This window comes from Ceratosolen solmsi, unplaced genomic scaffold (assembly GCF_000503995.2).
Source record: "Ceratosolen solmsi marchali unplaced genomic scaffold, CerSol_1.0 scaffold56, whole genome shotgun sequence".
In the NCBI taxonomy this organism is placed as follows: domain Eukaryota; kingdom Metazoa; phylum Arthropoda; class Insecta; order Hymenoptera; family Agaonidae; genus Ceratosolen; species Ceratosolen solmsi.
This window is the reverse complement of record NW_011948425.1, coordinates 7506423-7527181: the sequence shown is the minus strand read 5'-3', so window position 1 is coordinate 7527181 and position 20759 is coordinate 7506423. Positions and strand designations below refer to the sequence as shown.

At 32.5% G+C, this 20759-nt stretch overlaps 3 protein-coding genes across 3 annotated transcripts; 1 reads left to right on the top strand and 2 right to left on the bottom strand.

Annotated features, from left to right (window-relative positions):
- Window positions 1–6746: 6746 nt before the first annotated feature.
- Dbp73D (putative ATP-dependent RNA helicase Dbp73D) lies at window positions 6747–10118 on the bottom strand. The gene is made up of 6 exons (XM_011500633.1): window positions 10096–10118; window positions 9397–9992; window positions 8926–9138; window positions 8502–8712; window positions 7840–8280; window positions 6747–7665 (listed from the first exon to the last, which is right to left on the bottom strand). Exons 1-6 carry the CDS (start codon window positions 10116–10118, stop codon window positions 7308–7310), a joined length of 1842 nt encoding a protein of 613 aa, XP_011498935.1. The 3' UTR covers window positions 6747–7307.
- A 1254-nt stretch (window positions 10119–11372) lies between these two features.
- Dhap-at (dihydroxyacetone phosphate acyltransferase) lies at window positions 11373–15734 on the bottom strand. The gene is made up of 6 exons (XM_011500565.1): window positions 15436–15734; window positions 14823–15233; window positions 13904–14420; window positions 13532–13821; window positions 12125–12342; window positions 11373–11700 (listed from the first exon to the last, which is right to left on the bottom strand). The coding sequence occupies exons 1-6, from the start codon at window positions 15731–15733 to the stop codon at window positions 11383–11385; spliced, it is 2052 nt and encodes a 683-aa protein (XP_011498867.1). The 5' UTR covers window position 15734; the 3' UTR covers window positions 11373–11382.
- A 1612-nt stretch (window positions 15735–17346) lies between these two features.
- On the top strand, window positions 17347–19909 carry LOC105363060 (palmitoyltransferase ZDHHC6). Its single transcript, XM_011500632.1, has 8 exons — window positions 17347–17480; window positions 17782–17963; window positions 18039–18123; window positions 18394–18668; window positions 18798–19010; window positions 19135–19322; window positions 19414–19648; window positions 19886–19909. The coding sequence occupies exons 1-8, from the start codon at window positions 17426–17428 to the stop codon at window positions 19907–19909; spliced, it is 1257 nt and encodes a 418-aa protein (XP_011498934.1). The 5' UTR covers window positions 17347–17425.
- Window positions 19910–20759: the final 850 nt, after the last annotated feature.

The window sequence follows — 20759 nt, the reverse complement described above, 5'->3', positions numbered from 1 at the left end:
AATGGATTTTACTAGGCTTCGCGAAAGAGCAAAATAAGGGTTTTTTGTTTACTCGTAAAATACATTGAATTGCACTTCAATTTTATAAAAGGAAGTTATTGAGTTTTTAATTCCATAGGCTTTGTCGCGAGCTTATGTATTATTATTTTCTTCTTTCAGCTTTAATTATAATGAATGATTGAAATTGTCAAAAGCTCAATTTCCTTATTAAGGAAATAATAAATTTTATATAATCTCAGTGACATTCTTAACAAGAGACCAATTTATTGCGCCAATAGTGAAGATTAATTTATGTTTGAACGACGGGTCGTGTAGCTCAGGTCTCAGTCGGTGCACAGATTTAAAACTTTTACGCGATTGATTCTCCACATCCTTCCGAATTATATTAAAGCTCTGAAGAATTGCAATATGTTATGTATATTGTCGCCACTTCGCCACATACTGCGTCAGATTGTAACTGCGAGTTGAACAATTTCAATGGTACAATCGAACGATGCACAAGTGTAGCGAAAATTAATCGGCTGACGTATCAAGGATATCGCTTATGGGTCTTCCTTTATATTTATAAGGTGAGATCGAGCAGGAAGTGTAGTGAATTCAATTATTGGCGGCAATTTTTACGAAACCATACGCGACTACGCGAATGCTAACAAAAGCTAAATATTTAAGAAATTATATCGAACGTATTAGTTTTTAAATTTAATTCTGAAAACAACAAAAAAACAAACAAAAAAAAATTAAAAATATACTTTTATGACCACTGAAAATAGTTACACGCGACTCGTGTAACTATTTCCCATTAACGGAATAACGGGTATCTGCAGCAAAAATTAACAAAAACAGTATAGCATTCAGTTATTTGACGTATGAAATTTTAAGTAAACTGTTACTTAAATCAATCTTCATATGAAAAACAAGTTCAATTATGTCTTACTCATTAATTATATTACTGTTTTATATGAATAAATCAAAAAACTCGATTCTCAAATCAAAATTTTCGATTCATTGTACGTAGTGATGAGAAATTATTGAAAACATCAACATTTTGCGAATTTATGAATAATCTATATTCATTACACATAGATCGAATGTTTTTATCATTTGACCAATAAATAAAAAAACAAAACCAAAAAAAAAAAAAACTTGTAAATACAAATTAATCGCAAAGAAATCATATATAAGACGCGAGATTATATTAAAAAATTATTAATCAAATTTCTTTTGTTATGAATTTGAGTTAGTAGAGTAAGATACATAATTGATGTACTATTTATAAATTTCACGGTGTACTTTATTTACTAAAGCATTATAAATAATTAATTTTTAAAAACTTAAAAATAAAATTGACTGCCGATAATAATATAATTCTAAATTAATTCTGCTTTCTCAACGAGACGCTTTTTTGTTGTAACATAAAATGATGCCCATTATTAATTATAATTATTTAAAACATACAACCTAATTGATTCGTAAAATGCAATATGCTTTCGTTACTTTATTATACGCGTAATAGTATCAAAATGATTATATAAATCTCTAAAAAGTTATTAAAAATGGTTGTGTTTGTCGTTTAATGAATAATAATGATTTATAGCGATATTTATTAAATTGTCATTGGGAAAATGTATCGCAAAGTTCATAAGATACGGATTATCATTGCCTGAGGTAATATTCGAGTGAATCGATGTTAATTACACTTGCTGTAATTTTGTAATTAAGATATTTAAATAATGTTTTTAATGTAATTAATTTAATCTGGCAAAACTTTGTATATTTCAACTAGTAATGTTTTACAATTATCCTATAATGGAAATTGCATTGTGCAAAATATAAGTAATTTTAAAAGCAATAGAAAAAGTTAGTATATATATTTTTGTAGTATAATAATATAAATTGAAATTACTTACGTAGAGAAAGTATACCTAATTTTATTTTTAAAAAACTTAAACAACGGATTTTATTACGTTTAAAATGTGAAAATATATTTGCATTGTATTAAAACGTTAAAAAAACAAGGCATTCAAGATTAATATCTTGAATCGAATAAACAATTCCAAGTCAATGATTTAAGCGTATTCATTATGTATATTTTAATACACGTAGGTTTTCAGTATTTACTAAAAATTATCGATATTACCCCCATGTAATAACAATACATTTGATATATTAATTTAAAGCATCATAAGGTCCCTTTAAATAAATTGAATACAATATGCTAATTTTGCTTAAATTAATCCGCCACAGTGGTATAATTTATTTTATGAAATTAAAACTTTTTAATTTAAAATAAATTCTACTGATAAATATAAAAACATTATTGTATTCTGGAAAAATAAAAATTGTATTACAAAAAATAGCACTTTTCTGAATGTATACGTTTATAATAATTATATAATAGTTTTTGTGTATAAAATTACGAATGATTGTGAGGAATTAAAAATGCGCGCGCGCGCGAGAGAGAAAGAGAGAGAGGGAGGGAGATTGTGGTATTTTGGATTTTCAAATGATTATAAAAGTTAAATTTTGGCAGTAAAAGGTAAATGGTAGCGCCAGAGAGAACAAATACAATTATCGGTCCAAAATTTGCATAATGCACGAGCAAAGTTTGAAAAAGTAATTCATCGATTTTTACCTGTCCAAGTCACGAGAAAAAAAATGTATATACTATACATATACATATAGTAAACTATATAAATTGTAATGTGAAATGGGAGAAAAGTTGTAAATTCAACTGCTTTAGTAAGACGAAATACTTTAGTACCGTTACGAATGGAGAAAACGCTAGATGATATCGAATAAGTGCCAATAGCAAAGTATTGGTTCGGCATTACGTAATCAGACAATGTAGATAGGAGTAAGCGATATATAATTGATTTTTTTAAATGAAACAGTATTATCAACAATATATGGTAGACTTAATTAAAAATTAAGAGAAAAGAATTACGGGAAAAGTCTTGAATAATATATTACGATATTAATTTTCCCAAATTATTATTTAACATTAATTATAATGTGCATATTAAGAATAATATGATTATCTGTCGTACGAAAACACGGTCTCACGCGTTATAACAAACAGAATTCTAAATGAACGGTTAATGCAAAACTGTGCATTGCTATTCGGAATATGTTTTCTTAATGAATTTGACATAAATCGCAGATAATCTGGAAAGAAAAGTAGAATTTTCAAATGCCGAAGCTTAAAATAATCCATTGAAACTTTCATTTCATAATTCATAAAACATTGATTTTATTTTATGGCGATAAAAATTGAAATTCGAAGATCTCTGCTCAACGTAATCTCAATTGTTTGTTTTTATTTCTTTTATTGTTCTCTGTTTTATGTTTTGCTGTTGAAATATTTAATATAACGGAATTTCAATTAATTGTACCCAAATGATTGAGCATTTCTCACGAGAAAATCGATGGAGACGGGCGTAGAGTAATCGTCGTCGGTCAATGACTATCGGACGTCCAGGATGTATGAATTAGTCGAAATGGAATAGTCGCCTACAGCTCGCGAGTCGTTATAAAAACGACATCCGAAACCACGAGTGAAAATATTTTAGCGATGCGCTACGCGCAAAAACTCATAAAACTAAATCTCCCACGGATTTGGCGAATTTTTTGCTCGGCTTAAGCGATATATTCCGCTGCATGATGATCCGCTTCACGGGTGCGCAAGGGAGCGAATGGGCCGGGACGGGGGGGGGGGGGGGGGGGGGGGGGGGGGGGGGGGGGGGGAGTCGCAGGGATTACTACGCGTGGAATGTTAATTAAGCCTGTGGCGATCAGTGCACGAGTCCGTAGAGCCGCGCTATCGACCGAGATGCGGAGGAGGCGCGACCTCTGTAACCGCAGAGCCTCCATCCTCGGCATAAATGGACCTGATTTGCGCCAGAAGACGCCTCGGTGACGATCCAGGTGAACATCGGACCGTCCAGGAGTAGATGGCCGAAGACGTAGGGCGACTGCGCGTCCGATGAATGAAGAGGCTACGACGTGCTTTCATGGCTTACCGTTTTTATGATAGACCGCTGTGGCACTTCACGCATCGGAGTTCGCGCCATGAGATTTACGCGATGGAGTCGGTTAATTCGCTCGCAATTCACTCGTGCACATTGACGATAGTTGTTCGGCAAAATGTTAGAAACGTCGCCAAAATAACGAGGATCGCCGAGGAGCGATTTGAGGTCAGAGATCCATATCACTAAATTTGGTATTTAAATGCGTAGGTTAAGGAATACTGACCTAATAAATGAGCTATTCTCTTCTTTTTTCTTTTTCTTTTTTTAGTCCTGAATGGCATTTACGCTTTAAAGAGATAAGACCAAATTTACATTCAGCCACGTAACGCCAATATTTACTTTAATCAGATTCCCTTACCGGTGTATGCTTTGGACATTATTATGCGTTGAATAATGACTTACGCTTAATTATGATTGAAAAACAAGAGGCGCGAATTGTTAAAGAAAAATTTTCGTCAAATACGCGCCTTAGGATTCCACGTTAAAAAAACTTATAAATTATATTATAAGTTAAATTGATCAATGGATTTGATTATGGCCAGTTTAATCGGTTATTTTCACAGTAGAATTGTTTGGCCTTAATTTAGTATAAATTTAATTAAGAGCTCGACGAGATAGAGAACGAGATAGAGGGGAGGAGATATTATTTCTAAGAATATTATATTTAACTTTGAAACTGTTCTTAAAATTGAAATAAGTTTTCATTTTTCGATATCTCAAACAATTTAGTTATGGACGAGGCTAATCAATATTATCAACATTTATTCGTAATTATTTCCATTACTTCAACAATATTACCACGAAAGCATGGAAATTAATTTCAATTAGAATGCTGTTGAACGAATCACGTGTATAAATAATAGAGAATAATTTTTAATTATTCAATTGAAAGGAAAAAGAATAAAAAGTTCTTTATTAATGTTAAATAATAATTTTAACGATAAAAACTGTTGACATAATGATAATGTAAATATATCGTCAACTCTTGTAAGAATGTATAAATAAACGTGTGAGGTATATAAATACATGAGTACCATGCGATAAAAAAACTCACAAGGTGCTTTACTTATTAATTCGCATGTCACGAAATAATTTTCGCTTTAAACAGCGATGTATCACGACAATAAATACGTATATTGTAATAAACTCGATCAGGCATGGAAATTGACATTCTCAGTTGTTAAACCACAAGTCCTATAAATAATGTTTGAAACAATTAAATATAGAGAGAATATGCTTTCTGTATAATTATCGTCGAACAATCAACAGTGAAACTTAAAAATGCATATCTTACGATTTTATAATAAATTGTTTTGCTGCACAAAACTGATAAAATGTGAATTTTTTCCTCTTTCAATAGATGGCTTTGGCAATTTTATGCTTTTAATACGCAATATAATTTGTAACAAAACATCATGCGCATATCGTAAAAAAAAGGAAACGAGATTCATTGAGAGCTTCTTATATTTTTTACAATGTTTATTAACTAAATCTTAATCTTTTAATATGTGTTAATTGAAAATTTAATTTTGTTGGTATTATCTATGATTAAATTACGTTAAAATTTGTAAAACTTACAAATCAAATGTTAAGCGAATGCAAATTGACTTTCAGTTTAAATGATTGTATACATAAAATTACATTAAAAATAAATTAATAAATAATTTTTTACGTATATTTTAATCTATCGTCATAATTTTTAAAATATAAATTTATCTACGCATGTGTGTACAAAACTGAAACTCGTTCGATAAGCAAATATTTCATGCACACGATACTCTTATCGTAAGCATAAAGTTTATTTTATTAATAAATTTTACGACATTTTAAATATTATACAAGAGTAATCCAAGTATCTAATGTGCTTTCATTAATTTAATTTAACGTTTAGAGTCATTAATACCGATCTATAACTGAAGAATTTTGAAAGAATAATTTTTAACTATGGGCCTTACTTAAAATAAAAATTTATTTATTTCTATTATTCCGTTAGTAGACAATCACATATAAATTGAATAAAGGCCAAAATTTTTATTAAAATTTATAGGAAGCGTGTTTATAGTAATATTACCTAATAAATCTTTGATATAAATATAATCGTTGCAATGATATGACATTGGTTAACGAAATTCTATAAAGTTCAATTCAAGGAAAATCAAAATAAAAATTTTACAAAATTAAAAAATTGTACAATAATTAAAATTAAAATTATTTTAATTCGATAATAGTAGTTGAATTGTTAATTTAATCAAATTGAAATTTTCATTATTATAATTGCTTATCGTTTCAATCTCACTTGACAACTTTACACGACAGAGTCTAAATAATGCAATTTTCTTAATGTAATTCGTTATATTTGAACTGAAAGTCAAACAAATTTTGAAAATTAATTTCTTTCAATTTATCAGTCCTTTAATATGAAACGCGCTAAATACAATTTTAGCTTTAGGTTTAATTTTTTTATTTTCTATTTAGATTATCTTATTTTTGTACAAAAAAAGAAATAAATAAAAAAAAACCAGAAGAAGAAATGTAATAATAATTGTAATGATAAAATGCAAATTACGCTAACGTAATCAATAGTTGAGAATTAGCACGATTTTACAGCTTTTGAAACAAAAAAAAAATAAAAAACAAAAATGCATACTACTGCTTTAATGTCAATCAGATTGCAAAATTGCTAAAATTTCATGAATACAAAATTTTTCATTTTCGAAGGAACCTTGGATTTTGTAAAATACAAGGTAAACACGTGAAAGAAATTTTGTTTTTATACTGCCACGTTCTTTCGAGACTTCGACACACTCGATACAACGAAACGACGAACACACAGGCAGCTTTATTCATAGCGAAATTTATATAATAGAACGATCGTTCACGCTTTTATTAAATAAATTGTTTATATTTAATGAAATATTTGAGTGAAAAAAGCTTGTAGTAACAATTTGAGTAAGAAAATTGCTAGCAACGTCTTTACTTATGTCATCATGTTGAATTATGGAATTATGAATCATTGCCTTGGCCAAGCGAGTGTGAGCGATATAATAATCATTGAAATTCGCTAAATTTAATTTTAAGAAAGGTCATCTATTAAGTGATGCGGTGCATATTTGTGAATGTGCGAGAGAACGATGATGGGAGCAAATAAAGAGGAGTATACCTATGTATAATAATATTATTAACTTCAGACAATAAAATGTTATTATCGATGTTATTCAACAAAACTGTACAATTTATTTTTATTCTAGTCGCTTATACTTTTGTATATTGCCAATTTATTCAAGACTTAACAATACTTTTACGGGATTTCAGTCGACGAAGATTCTCTCCCTGTTCATTGGCTAATAAATCTTTCAAATTTTCCAAATGACTCTCATAATTTATCGACTCGGCAAGATCGTCTAAATTCTCCAGCTTACCAATGGGTATCGTTCGGCCAACTTTTTTCAACATCTTAGTAAATAAATCTACTTGATTTGGCAGAAGCAACGACACAGCCGTTCCGGGTAAGCCACCTCTACCCGTCCTCCCAGCCCTGTGGATGTAGCCTTTTATATATTTTGGAAGATCGTAAGATACAACGAGTTTAACATCCGGTATATCCAAGCCCCTGGCTAATGCATCGGAACTAACGAGTCTGTGAAGAAAGAGAGAGAGAGAGAGAGAAAGAAAGAAAAAGAGATTAAAAAAATATATGAAGTCTCATAATAAATAAATGCAAGGAACACGTACAGTTTTTAGAATGTGAAATTAATTATAAGACAGTTTTAGAAGTAAATGTGTGTGGATATAAATTTGAATTAAAGCTTACACTCGAGATGCGCCACGAATGAATTTTTCAAGAGTTTCTTCTCGTTGCTTAGAGCCCAGCTGCGCGGAAAGCTCACCGACCGATATATTCTTACTTTTTAATAAAGACTGTAAAAGTATGGCCAGTCTGTGGGCCGATTCGCTCGAATTTGTAAAAACTAGTGTTTTTTCAACATCTTGAGTTTGCACGAGCAGCCGATAAAGTGCGAGTGGCTTGTACTGAGGCAGACATTGTACAATCCTTTCGGTCAATTCACTAGGATTACCATAACACCGTGCGATGTTCTTACAATGCTCGTCAAGATTTAAATCATTATCTATTTCGAAGTCAATAACGACCGAGGTAAATAAAATTGGTCGAAACAAGCCCAGTCTATTCAATTTTTCCGGATCCTGTGACAGAGTAGCGCTCAACAGTATCTTTTGCGCGGGCTTATTCCAACTGTAAAGAGGTTCCTGGGATTAGTCGTGATTTATCCTGGGTATTTTACAACGTGACAGATATTAAACAAGTCATTCGATATTATTCTAATAACTATTACTATTACTATTACTATTCTTATTATTTAATGTTGTCGTCGTCGTCGTCGTCGTCGTCGTCGTCGTCGTCGTCGTTCTTGTTGTTGTTACAGTTATTGTTATTGTTATTATTGATAACCTTACCTAGAGCGAATGTTTTTGATAGAGGGAGGTGGAGCTTTCGAATGTGGAAAGGGAATATATTGTAGCCAATCTACCGCGCAGTCAGCCTCGTCGATAACTAAAAATCGTAAATTTGTTAATGAAAAGCCGGAAGTTTTTCGAATGTGATCGATTAGGCGGCCAGGCGTAGCTACAATTATATCAACCATGCTAATAAAGCTTCCTCTTTCATCTAAAAAAAAGTTTATGGTAATATTATTATCGTTAACAATATTTTATTCCAGTGTTATTATTATTATTATATCATTATTATTATTATTATTATTATTATTATTATTATCATCATCCTTGTGTTATTTGCATTATTTTAAGAATTTACTTCGATTCCAACATTTAAGGTGCTTTGATACGAGCGAATGCAATGTGATAATAATCGCTTACGTACGTTTTTGCACTAATGTTTCCTGTTCCTCCTTAAACGACGTGGCTCCAGTAATCAATGCTACTTTAAGTGATGTGCAATTGGCATATTTCATTACAACCTCGTGAACTTGCGTGGCCAATTCCTGAACTGGCAAAACAATGAGGCAACGAACCGTACGTACAAAATTCTTTTGAAGCACCTGAATAATTGGAAGTACGTAAGCCAAAGTTTTACCTAGAAAATAAAGATATTAATAATTAATAAAAAAAATTGTTGTTACGTAGCTGAAGCCTATGAAAAATTCATTATAGACAAAATTTATGCACAAACAATGACACGCTATATAAATAAAGGCTTCCAATACCAAACCATTGAAATGTTGGTCAGCGTTAATCTAATAGCCATTAAATAAATTATTTAGTTATTTAAGCAGCAACTAAACAATTCTCGTTCTTAGCTTTTATTCACGTATACGATCGAATGTATACTTACCGCTCCCCGTGGGCATACACACGCAAGTATCCTGCACCCATTTGCCAGCGTTATAATCTTTATCACATTTTAAAAGCCAAGATAACAGATGAACTTGAACGGGAAATAATTTTGTAAACCTATCCTCTTTAAGTTTTGCCAATAGTTTATCATCTAAAAGTGACTCTACTTCCTTGAGTGCCGAGCCGCTGTTCAAATTGGAAGCTACTATTTCGGGATGTGTGAGCCAGCGAGGCAGAACTCTCTTTGCCAATTGACGTTTGAAATGCTTGCCGCTGCCCAGAATTGTAAAATTTTCCTCTGCCCTCTTACTCGAATCTTTTTCAAACTCTACACAAGTCTTTTGCTCATCAACCTCATTATCGCTAGATGCTTTATCCGATAATGCTTCATGCTTCCTCTTCTTCGACTTCTTCTCGTTATCTCTATTCTCGGAAATATCATGGTTAACTTTTTCAGGCACATCCTCCGCTGTAGATTCATTGGCAGCTTTTAGACTATCTCTTTGGCGTCTCCTCACCTCTATCTGTTTTAAAAAATTTGACAGGTGATTGTGAGAACTATTCGTTTCTTTCTTCCACTCTTCATCTTCGTACCTAATAATTAATAGGCAATAAAGCATTTTAGCAATAAAATAAATCATAAATTCCCATTGTGCCAAATAATTAATCAGAATATCAAAACGTTTGGAATACTTGCCTGTTAATACCGAACAAGCTCATGCTTGATATGTTACGTATTTAAAAGTGCCTCCACGTAAAATTAACGATATTTTTAATAACTCGAAGATCTTAACATTAAAAGCGACAAACGAGGCAATCCGACTCTAAACATTCAAAACAAAACCACGTGGTGAGCATGAAACACCGACTATTCTAGTTACGAGGCGCTTCTCCCTTATCCTACATCACATTCAATATGCCATTGACTTACTCAACGACATTACCGACAAAGCAGCTAATGTCTACACGCGCCCCGTACGGTAAAGCAGATACGATTTTATCAATCCGCACTTCATATGGGCGCACGCGAAATTTTAAAAGATATCGATCTTATGTCCCCCAATAAGCGCGGATAAGGTATTGTTTATTAGAATAGGGGCAATTCAGTTATAATTGGAGCTGATTCGATTAACAATTGAATATTATTATTGACAGTTCATAAATACTCGTTTAATCTTCTATGCAACACAATTGTGCCTTTCTTTGTTATTGAGATTAATATCGACTTGACGAGGGATTAATTAACGATCCAATTTAAATAGTTTCATATTTTTTGCATTAAGCTATCGACCGACGCACATCATGAACTGTTGATAAATAAGCGAAAATAATTTCATTGCATTGTCGTTTGAAATAATTATTAAAATTTACGATAATATTGACTAATTCTTGAATTTTGTAATTTATTTTTTTTTTGCTTATGTTATTTCAATTTTAACAAAGGAAATGTAAGCTACGTTATCTTGGATAAAACAAGCATCTGCTAAATGCTAAGGGAAATTAATCTCATAGATACATGAACTAATATAGTAGATGAAATTTCAATGAAATTTGATATGATAATTTCATGTATTATTTTAAATAATGAACGAAGACGTTAAAAATATTATATTACAGGAAACAATGTTTTTCGTATTCAGTTATTGTTTTCATATATTTTTTCATACTTTAACGGTAATTCTTTCGTGGATGTGATTTTTTGTGAAATGAAAGATGAACTTTTTTTTTTACTTTTTTTTTTTTTTTGTTTTTGTTTATTCATTTTTGGTTTCATATTAAATAAAGTATATAATTTCTATTGCAGTTTAATATATTATAATACAAATGACTGACTAAAATCACATAGAACAAATAATACTATAAAAAGAAGCATATAACTATTCAAACCATAAAAACAAGACTACTATTGACTTTGATGCTACTTATACTGTAATTTTACTGGCACTGAAGCTTTTAATTGTGTAATTATAATTATTTATTATGACTATAGTTTAGCTTGGAGATTTGGTATTTCCTCTGGACTGAAAGAGGAAAACACATTCACATAAGATTGTTTTAAAATATCCTCTAAATCAACAAGTATGTCCTGGAGATCAGTAATATTATTAGGTGTATAAACTCCACTTTTATCTAAAACAATATTTTCTCTTTTAACAAGACTAGATAGTAAAGATGCATATGTATCTAAGGTGAGCGAGTACGGATGATTGATTAATGACATTTCTTCGTATAACAATTCTTCCACGAGTCTTTGGCATTCTTTAAGAATATTTTTTTCCACACACTGTAACGAACTTTTCCACTGAAAATACATTTGTAGTGTAATTAGCACATTAAAATACATTTGCATATAATAATATTGTAGAAAAATGTTTAACAAGTTCTAATTAGTACAGAATGACGAAAATATTTACAAATAAATTTTCATTCGTCTATCTATGGGTTTCGTATTAGAGTTTTCGTTTCGTAAAGTATGAGCTGATAAATAAATAAATATTGACAAAGGGATCGTATAATAATCAAGATATTTAAATTAAAAATTCTATTATTTTCTATAAAGAGTTTGATATTATCGTTGAATTTACATTACTATCGTAACGTATTTATGCAAATATAATTAACTGTCTTAAATTTTCGGCGATAGAAGAAAAACTGGAAGTTGAAGTTGCAGAATATGAAGTGATCAATATTGCTAAATAGTGATAAATGTATTAAATACTACGTACCTCTAAAAAAATTTTACAAATGACGTATAAACTAGAAACAAATGGTATAACTAAATTACATAAAATGGAGTGTAATCCGATATCACTAATTTCTTTTGATAAAAATTCAATAATTTCTTCCCATTCTCTTAGCAATTCTAATTGAGTCAAATCAGGTACTAAAGCAAATTCTATACTGAATAAAGATCTTAATAATAAATAGCGTTTAGCTGCATTTTCTGAAAATATAAATTATTTTATTAAAGCTATATCTCTCTCTCTCAATATATATATATATATATATATATATATATATATATGTATATATGTACGTATATACGTTTGCATGTATGCATGCATGTATGTATATATACGCATTTACAATAGAAGTACTTAAGTAGTAAATTAAAAAAAAAAAAAAAAAAAAAAAAAAAAATATATACAATGTATGAAAAGAGTTAGCAATTTTGAGGATGTAATTTTCTGTAAATGAGCCATATTGATAAAAGTATCCATGTCCAGTCAATCCCTTTATTCACCCAGTATTCATTACGCTAAAATATGAAAAATTCGATTTGCACAATTCGTAAAAAAAGAAAAAAAAATAGAGAGAATAATTTACCATAAAAGTTTTTGTACAATTTGTAAAAATTGCAAAATGTAGTAGAAAAAGTTTATGGAAAATATTTTAAGCGCTATAATGAAAAGCTATAAGATGTCGTATTTTAAGTTTTGCCATTAAAGCGAATCTTTAGTTCATTGCATTATTCTGTCATTATGAGAAAACTTTTCAATCCGTCTTATTAAGAAGTTTGAATGCCTTTGGAATTATATTGCAAGCTAATAATTTGGGACATTACAAGGATAAAAGAATGTTACAAATAATAACATTTATTTCTATAAAAAATAATGGAGCAGATAATAATAAAATGTCGAAAGACTTTAATAGAAATATAATGGCCATATTGATTTTTGTAAAAAAGTTGTAAAAAATTTATAAAAATTTTTCTAAAACTCTAGATTAACGTTGTTGAGAAGACAAAAAACATTAGTCTTTAGCTTTAAATTTTGCAATACTCATAAATATATTCAAAATATTGAATAATTCAATAATTCCCAAATTAATATTCATAAATAACATAAATCATGAGATACATAGAGTTAACAAAAATCATCAAGCTTCAATAATTATAAATTTCAATGAATGTCATTGACATTGTAAAGAAACGTTTATCGCATATTCTTAATTTTAAGCAAATTGTGAAATTGACGAATTTTTTCAATTATATATGTGCTTCGATGATCGGAAGGTATTCTATAAAATCATGGTATTGTTAGTTTAAAATAGTAAGAACGATTAGCACAAGAGTACTTGCAACTCTCGGCAATTCTCTCCCATAAATTGTTTGAAAACGTTCTAAATCATACCTCTGGACGAGCGATTGATACATAAAGCTGCTATCGCTGGTTTTGCCAGGTGCGCAAAAACAGGATTAACATATATCATTAAGTTGACAGCTGGTACAGCAATGTTCAAAGTTTCTTGTTTAAGTAAAAATCCCCTGACATTTTTTAACTGGGTAACATTATTATGTCGGGGTTTGAGTTTCAATTTCTGCTCGGAATTCAGTTCCATTAAATTTTTATGCGTTTGCAATGACTCGAAAACTTCCTGTTTCTCCAAGTCGTCGTGTGTCTCGCTATTTGCCTTTGAATTACTGCAAATATAAGGTAAATTTAATAAAACTGAAAGCTTTCCATACCTTAATTATTTATTTTCGCCCGAGAAACGTCACTTACCGCGAAACTACGGGATTCACCGACACTTCAAATTTCTCGACGAAAATCTTTTTTAGCCATTTATAATCACGAAGCAAATCGTCCAAGGAATAACAATCATTGGGATGAGAATACATTCGTTCGTTGTAAAGTAAGGAAATGAGATTGAATGGAGTTAGTATGGTGTTGCGCTTATGGCAATTAATAATGGCGTAGGCAACATTTTTCACTATTTGAATGGGCAACTTTGCATTCGGTGATAATGAACATGCTTTTCGAATTTCCATATCCACATAATCGCGTGCTGATATGGGTGGTGCAATATTCAAATAGACATGACCGTGTGACATTGGTTCTCGTAGTATAGAGAGTGACTGGAATAATCCTGTAGTACTTTCAACCGGCTTTGGTACTCCTAGAAGCTCGTAGACAAATAGCAATTCCTCGAGTGGCTTGTCGTATGAAATACTTATTGGAATGAATTGAATATCGATCACTTTGCTCTGTAATTGAACTTCCAACATTGTAGACAGTAAACCTAAAGGTCATGCAAATTATTAGTAAACTTTTGTCATTATCCTTTATTTAGCCTAATCGAAATGGTGTTAATTAAATAAGAAATAAACTTTTTTCTCTCTTTGTTTTTTTATAACATGTAGACTTATGCATGCGAGAACAAGTTTGACTGTGCGTAAACAATATTCTATCTATAAAGATGCATTTAAAATGTTTGGAATACATAAGCCATGGGAAGATTGTTCTATATATACATACATATATATATATTTATAATTTCATATATATATGGTAGATAAAATTAGTATTTTTAATAAAAGTCTTATTCACGTGATTATAAATAAGTGTAAATGAAAATTTCATTGGTTTATGTACAAGATACTCGAGTCGAGTTTAATGTCTAGGGTATTAATTAATCGCTCACCAAATTTTGGTAATAAAGTTTTCTGGCTTCGACTTCTCGTGCCTTCGATGAAAAACTCTATGGCTCTGTTGCTGTGAGCAACCAACGAGCCAACGTAAGCTCGAAATATTTCCTTATACAGAGGATCGGAGGCAAAACTTCGTCTCATATAAAAGGCTCCCGTTTGTCTTAATAATTCTCCGACGATTCTCATTTGATAGAAATCCATTCCACTCGCAATATTTGGTAATGCCATGTCGTATGAAAAAAGAATATACGAAAGTAAAATAAAATCTAAATAGCTTCTATGTGTTGGTGTATAAACGTATTGGATACTAGAAGCACACATTTGGTTCTTAATTCTATAAATATAACTCTCGTTTAATTTTATACTTATAAGGATTCTCTTCATGACTTTTGTTATAATTAAGCCTGAAACATAATCAAAGCAATTTATTTCATCACATAACGATCGAATACCATAGATGAGTATTATAGTTACAAATTAAACCTCGATATACCTAATATCGTCTATGGCCAATATTAGGTATATAATTTGGTGGAAGAAAGTTCCGTCTCTTGGAATATATCAATATGAGTTATATTACACTTTATACCAATCGAATAAGCTTACCCAGCCATCTGACTGTTGGCATATGCGCTTTACTCGCCATCTCTTGAAGCATAGTCTTAGCTTCTGCCAATACCGTCGACGCTGGTATGCCTCTACTCTTCGCTACTACTGAAACTATCCCCAGGACCTTGGGATCCGATAAAGCTGCGTTAAGAGCCTGCTTCCTTGTATAAACGAGCTCTGATGGCAATTTGTGAGGAGCCAAGGGTGTCATAGAACGCGACACCCATACGATATCGCAGTCCTTTCTCCTCTCGTCCAACAGATTAACAAACTTCTCCTCCGCCAACTGCTGCATTCTGCTCCTGGTAACTTAATGCTTTGGTCGCACAGTGTCCTTTATAACAAAACTTACTTTAACCCTCGCCCGGTCATCCTTTACTAAGTACTTGCGTAATAATCCTTTTCCAAAATCTCTCATTACAATACATCCCCGATCAAAGACGAACGACATCATTCTCCTGACAAAGAAGTAAAAATGTAAACATTTCAACAACCATCTCGAGATGCTCAATTCCCATAAGAGGTAGTAGCAGCGTCCTTGCTCTTCTTCATCATTTAATCCATCTCTCTCTCTCTCTCTCTTTCTCGTCTTTAAGACTTTTCTATTTATCGATCATCGAATCACGGACACTTTGGCCACAATTGCTCATGCTTAATCATTACATTACTTAACCTACATCTTCTTTGGACACGTACGTGCATACGCACATACGCCACACGCTTAATATATAAAATGGACTAGTTAAGTGCACGATAACGCCTGCGAAGACAATAAAACTTGTCGCAAACAAACGTACGATACCTCGTGCAAACACTCCTTCTTTTATCATTTATTCGCGACATGTCTCCATACAGCCAACGACCTGTCCACGATTACACAACCTACTTCTTTCACACCACCAGCAGACGCATATTTTGTTCCAGCCCCGCTCCTCTTCCCCGACCCGTCCCCCGCAATTCATCACGCTGCCGCCACGTTACAATGTGCTTTATGGCCAGGGGGTGAGGGAGGCACGATGAGGACTGCCTGGCCCACTCCGTTATGAAACGACTCAAACAAATACGAGACTCGGCTGTCTCATACTTCCGCCCCCTCCCTCGTATGATAAACGAGTTCCGCTGGTAGACTTTTTTGTCTCACCACCACCGCGAACTCCCGCCTATTTCTTGTCCTCGCCACGACTTTACCAAGTCAAAGTGCTCGAGATCGCTACCTCAGAGGTCGGGTCGATGACCTACGAACTAGAGCTTTTTTTTCATTTTTACACTGCCCTTATTTATTAGCCGTTACCCTCTCCCCCCAATTAGTTACCGACACTGCCGCACCTACCACCTCAGTCGCGTCGACCCCGCCACAACCCCTTCCAATCTCTCAATGCCCAAGTGGTGCATTATTGGGCTGATTCGGCTGTATGAAGTGGCTAGTTAGTCGGCCGAGTCGAAAGAGCGACATGGCTTGGTTAATCGTCGGTCGGCTCGTCCTCAGGAATTAAGGACGAATTCAGGTGACGAGACTGATGACTCGGTGCGCACGAGTGAAATTTGAAACGATGTTTGAAATCTCGCGCGCCCCTACGTCGACGACGATGCCCGAAGAGAAGGAAGGATCTTAAAATACTCGGCGGCTCGCTCCTCGAGATGTGCCGGGCTCCACCAGGCACCATCAAGGCATCAGCCAGCCGACCTATCTTTTGCCAACGTGAAAGAGAAAAAAATCACCAGCGACGGGGAGCGGCGTGATAAGGACAACCGTATCTCATGATAATGATGATGATGATGCTAATAACGTGTCACTCGATAGGATGTTATCGTTAAAGCCGAAGAAGTTGTGCGGAGAAGAGTGTTAGGAGGTGGTGGCGGCGGTGGCGGCGGCAGCGGCAGCGGCGAAGGAGGAGGAGGAGGCTCGATGGGAGCAATAAATTTCAAGGAGAAATTTTGCATAGCTTCACTGTAGTCATTATCCCTCGGACTACATGTTGCTGGAAAAATGTGCTGGAGCCTGTTCGAAAGGATTTGCAATTGGGGACCATTATCAGTTCTTGGTATTTTAATCGACAAAAGAGATTGATATAACTAAGTTAGGATACTGTAAAGTTTTTTTTTTCTTTTTTCTTATAGAAATTTCTAATCCATTAGAATTTCAGATTATAAATTTGTAAATTTCATATTATGTGGGTGTTTATTAATTTTGGGCGATTGTTTTGTCCGCCTACGTAATGTTGTCGACAATATTTAATGACGAAATAGAAAACGGACGATCGGCTCGTTTCAACAAAAATTTTTGTTAAAATTTTGTATTAACAAAGGGATTGTTACAGAAACGTCTTTCGTTTGTCATTTCAGCGATAATAAAAATTATCACATTGATGAGCCTACACTGTAGCAGACATTGGTGGAACAACTATAGAAATATTACTTCCGACACATGTTTTATAATATTTATAATTCTCAGCGGCTTAACTCTGTATCATTTTATTAATTCTGTTTACGAAGGGCCTGGATATCTGCCAATTAATTGGATGCCGGTAAGCGTAAAGCTAACTTTTTGTAAATTTCTATAATAAACGTCTCAGCTTTCATAAGAATTTGCTTGTCCATAGGATGATGAAAATGATTGTGAATTTTTGCAATTCTGTAGCGTATGCCAAGGCTATAAAGCTCCACGCTCTCATCATTGTCGAAAATGTAAGTGTAATTTATTTCAACTATTTACACAGCCTAATTAATATAAAATATTTCTGAAGAATGTATTAATTTCTAATATAATTGCTATATAATCCACCACGAGTATTGTAGACAATTGTAGCTGTTTTGACAAAAGTTGCCTCGGCCGTCGTTAAAATATAATTAGCAATTTTGACCAGTTGCCTTCTACTTAGCCTTATCGAATGAATTATATATTAAATTATAGTACTATTCGTAACCAGCCCAGTAATATCAAATATTCTCATGCAGGCAATCGTTGCGTTTTGAAAATGGATCATCACTGTCCTTGGATAAATACGTGCGTTGGTCATAACAATCATGGCTATTTCACGGCATTTTTGGCTAGTGCCGTAACTGGATGCTGTCTTTCCACGTATATAATGATTAATTGGATGACGATTATATTTTTCACCAGGCCATTACCATTTCATCCACCCTCTATATTTACTGTAATGTTAGTCCTTATTAGCATAGGTCTTTCAGTTGGAGTTGTAATAGCAGTTGGAATGCTTTTGTATTTTCAGGTAATAAATTTAACTCGACGATACATTTACTATAAGTGAGATTTCAATTCGTTAATCCAGTATTTAATTACAATAAAATAAAGAAAATTGCAATTATCCTTATCCATACTAAAGTTATGCATGTTTCAGTTACATGCTGTTATAAAAAATCAAACCGGCATCGAATGCTGGATATTGGAAAAAGCTAATTATCGAAGAATCACGTCATCCGAACAGTTCGTTCATCCTTATTCAAAAGGATGGCTTTTTAATGTTAATCAGGTTCTGTCGTGGCATTGTGCTGCAATAGGCAATGGAATAGTTTGGCCGGTCATAGATGGCTGCGATCAATATACTCTAACCGTTAGTATTAGGCAAATTTTTTATATTTTCAACGCAAATCCTATTGCTTGAGTCACAATTAATGGTATTCCAACGGTCTTTCCAAATATTATAACAAATTATGTTTTTCTAATTTTACATTTAGCGCGAACAATTGGCTCAAAAACAGGAAAAAAGAAAAAGATCGAAACGCTACAGAATTGTAGCAAGAGCAACAGGTTCTTGGGTTCCAGTTAGTCACGGTCTTCATGTTCTTTGTTCGCCACCGATCACCGATGAACCAAGAATTAAACTTGACGTAGGCGATACTATTATGGTAACTCGTTGGCGCAAGTTAGTATCGATTATTATTATATTATCCTATGATTACATTCTAATGATAACATTATCACAGTAATCGATGATTACGTAAATCGTATTGCAGCAATTGGTTATTTGGCGAGAAAGAAAACCATATGGCTTCGATGGATATTAAAGACAGAGTTCGGGGCTGGTTTCCTCGACCTTGTGCCATTCCAGTTAGTGAAAAAGACAAAGAATTGCAGAATTATGTAGATGTCGATGGGGATGAACGACATTATAGCTCGAACGCTACAACTTCATTAACAAGTGTGGAAGGTGAAATGAATTATAATTATAGAATGCAGATAATACCTTCGGCAAATAATTTGCATAAAAAACATAAATGATATTGACTGCAATAATGAAAGAATGATATGTTGCATGAGATTGAGATTAAGCAACATGTTTTTATTGTTATCATATTTGACATTCAAAAATTTACATAACGAATATTGTCAAAATTGTTAAATTTATTTACACATAAGCTTTAACCATTAATTTATTGGTGTAATATATTATATGTTTAATTCGTGTCAAACGTTGGTATATTTTAGGAAGAAAGCGACCTACATTTTTAATCACTTATTAAATTATTCATACATATTAAGGAAATATAATTGTAAATTTGCTTATTTTAATATTTTATATTTTTAATTGAAATATCGTACAGATAGTAGTGATATGCAACATCACAATTGTCGCAATGAAATCTGAGATTGTTAAAAGAGTAAAGAAGAAAAATTTTTTTTTAATTTTATTCTTAAGAATTTATAATTTTGACATTATTCACGCATTAGTGTAAATTGTGTGTATGAGCGTTCGTACATTTATGTGATATTCTAAACTGTTAAGCTCATAAGTTTCTTATGTCATTTAGATAGATAAATGAAAATTAACACTTCCTATGTATTACTTATTATGTATAAAATACGTCATCGTTAATTATCTCTAAATATTACAATACTCGTCGTACAATACTCGTGTGCACTCGAATCAAGCGGTATGTTTAATTAAAAACAAAAAAAAAGAATAAAAAATACGGATATCCATACACTTGAGATTAAAATTTCAAGCTCACTTTGACATTTGTATTTGACTTGATGAGCCAATTTATAAATGTGAGGACGAAAGAGGAAAGTAGTGGAAGATGTAACAATCGGTCGTCACTTATTAGCCTCGTGGCAATAAGTACTCCTAAATTTGTACAGACTATTTTAAGTATTCAAATAGGTCAGCGCGTCTCGCGCCCGTGGAAAATCAATATACTACGGTAAAAAAGTTGTACGTGCAACTCCTTCCTGCAAATTATGTTCGTTTTCGCGTACATGCGCATCGTGTCGTATGTGCAAATTGTAAGCGAGAGAAAAGAAAAGAGATTTCGATTGGAAATGTTGAACGGATCGGAGAAGGGTTGGGTGATTTGGGGGA

What these genes read in the sequence shown, in the direction of transcription:
- Dbp73D (XM_011500633.1), bottom strand. Translation starts at nt 10,118, where the DNA reads ATGAGCTTGTTCGGTATTAACAG. An exon ending in GTGTATGCCCACGGGGAGCG is followed by an intron (nt 9,139 to 9,396) that starts GTAAGTATACAT and finishes TTTATTTTCTAG; the next exon opens with GTAAAACTTTGGCTTACGTA. An exon ending in GGAAACATTAGTGCAAAAAC is followed by an intron (nt 8,713 to 8,925) that starts GTACGTAAGCGA and finishes ACTTTTTTTTAG; the next exon opens with ATGAAAGAGGAAGCTTTATT.
- Dhap-at (XM_011500565.1), bottom strand. Translation starts at nt 15,733, where the DNA reads ATGCAGCAGTTGGCGGAGGAGAAGTTTGTTAATCTGTTGGACGAGAGG. An exon ending in AACTTTATTACCAAAATTTG is followed by an intron (nt 14,421 to 14,822) that starts GTGAGCGATTAA and finishes CATGACCTTTAG; the next exon opens with GTTTACTGTCTACAATGTTG. An exon ending in TATCAATCGCTCGTCCAGAG is followed by an intron (nt 12,343 to 13,531) that starts GTATGATTTAGA and finishes TTATATTTTCAG; the next exon opens with AAAATGCAGCTAAACGCTAT.
- LOC105363060 (XM_011500632.1), top strand. Translation starts at nt 17,426, where the DNA reads ATGTGCTGGAGCCTGTTCGAAAGGATTTGCAATTGGGGACCATTATCA. An exon ending in CTCTCATCATTGTCGAAAAT is followed by an intron (nt 18,124 to 18,393) that starts GTAAGTGTAATT and finishes ATTCTCATGCAG; the next exon opens with GCAATCGTTGCGTTTTGAAA. An exon ending in GAATGCTTTTGTATTTTCAG is followed by an intron (nt 18,669 to 18,797) that starts GTAATAAATTTA and finishes TGCATGTTTCAG; the next exon opens with TTACATGCTGTTATAAAAAA.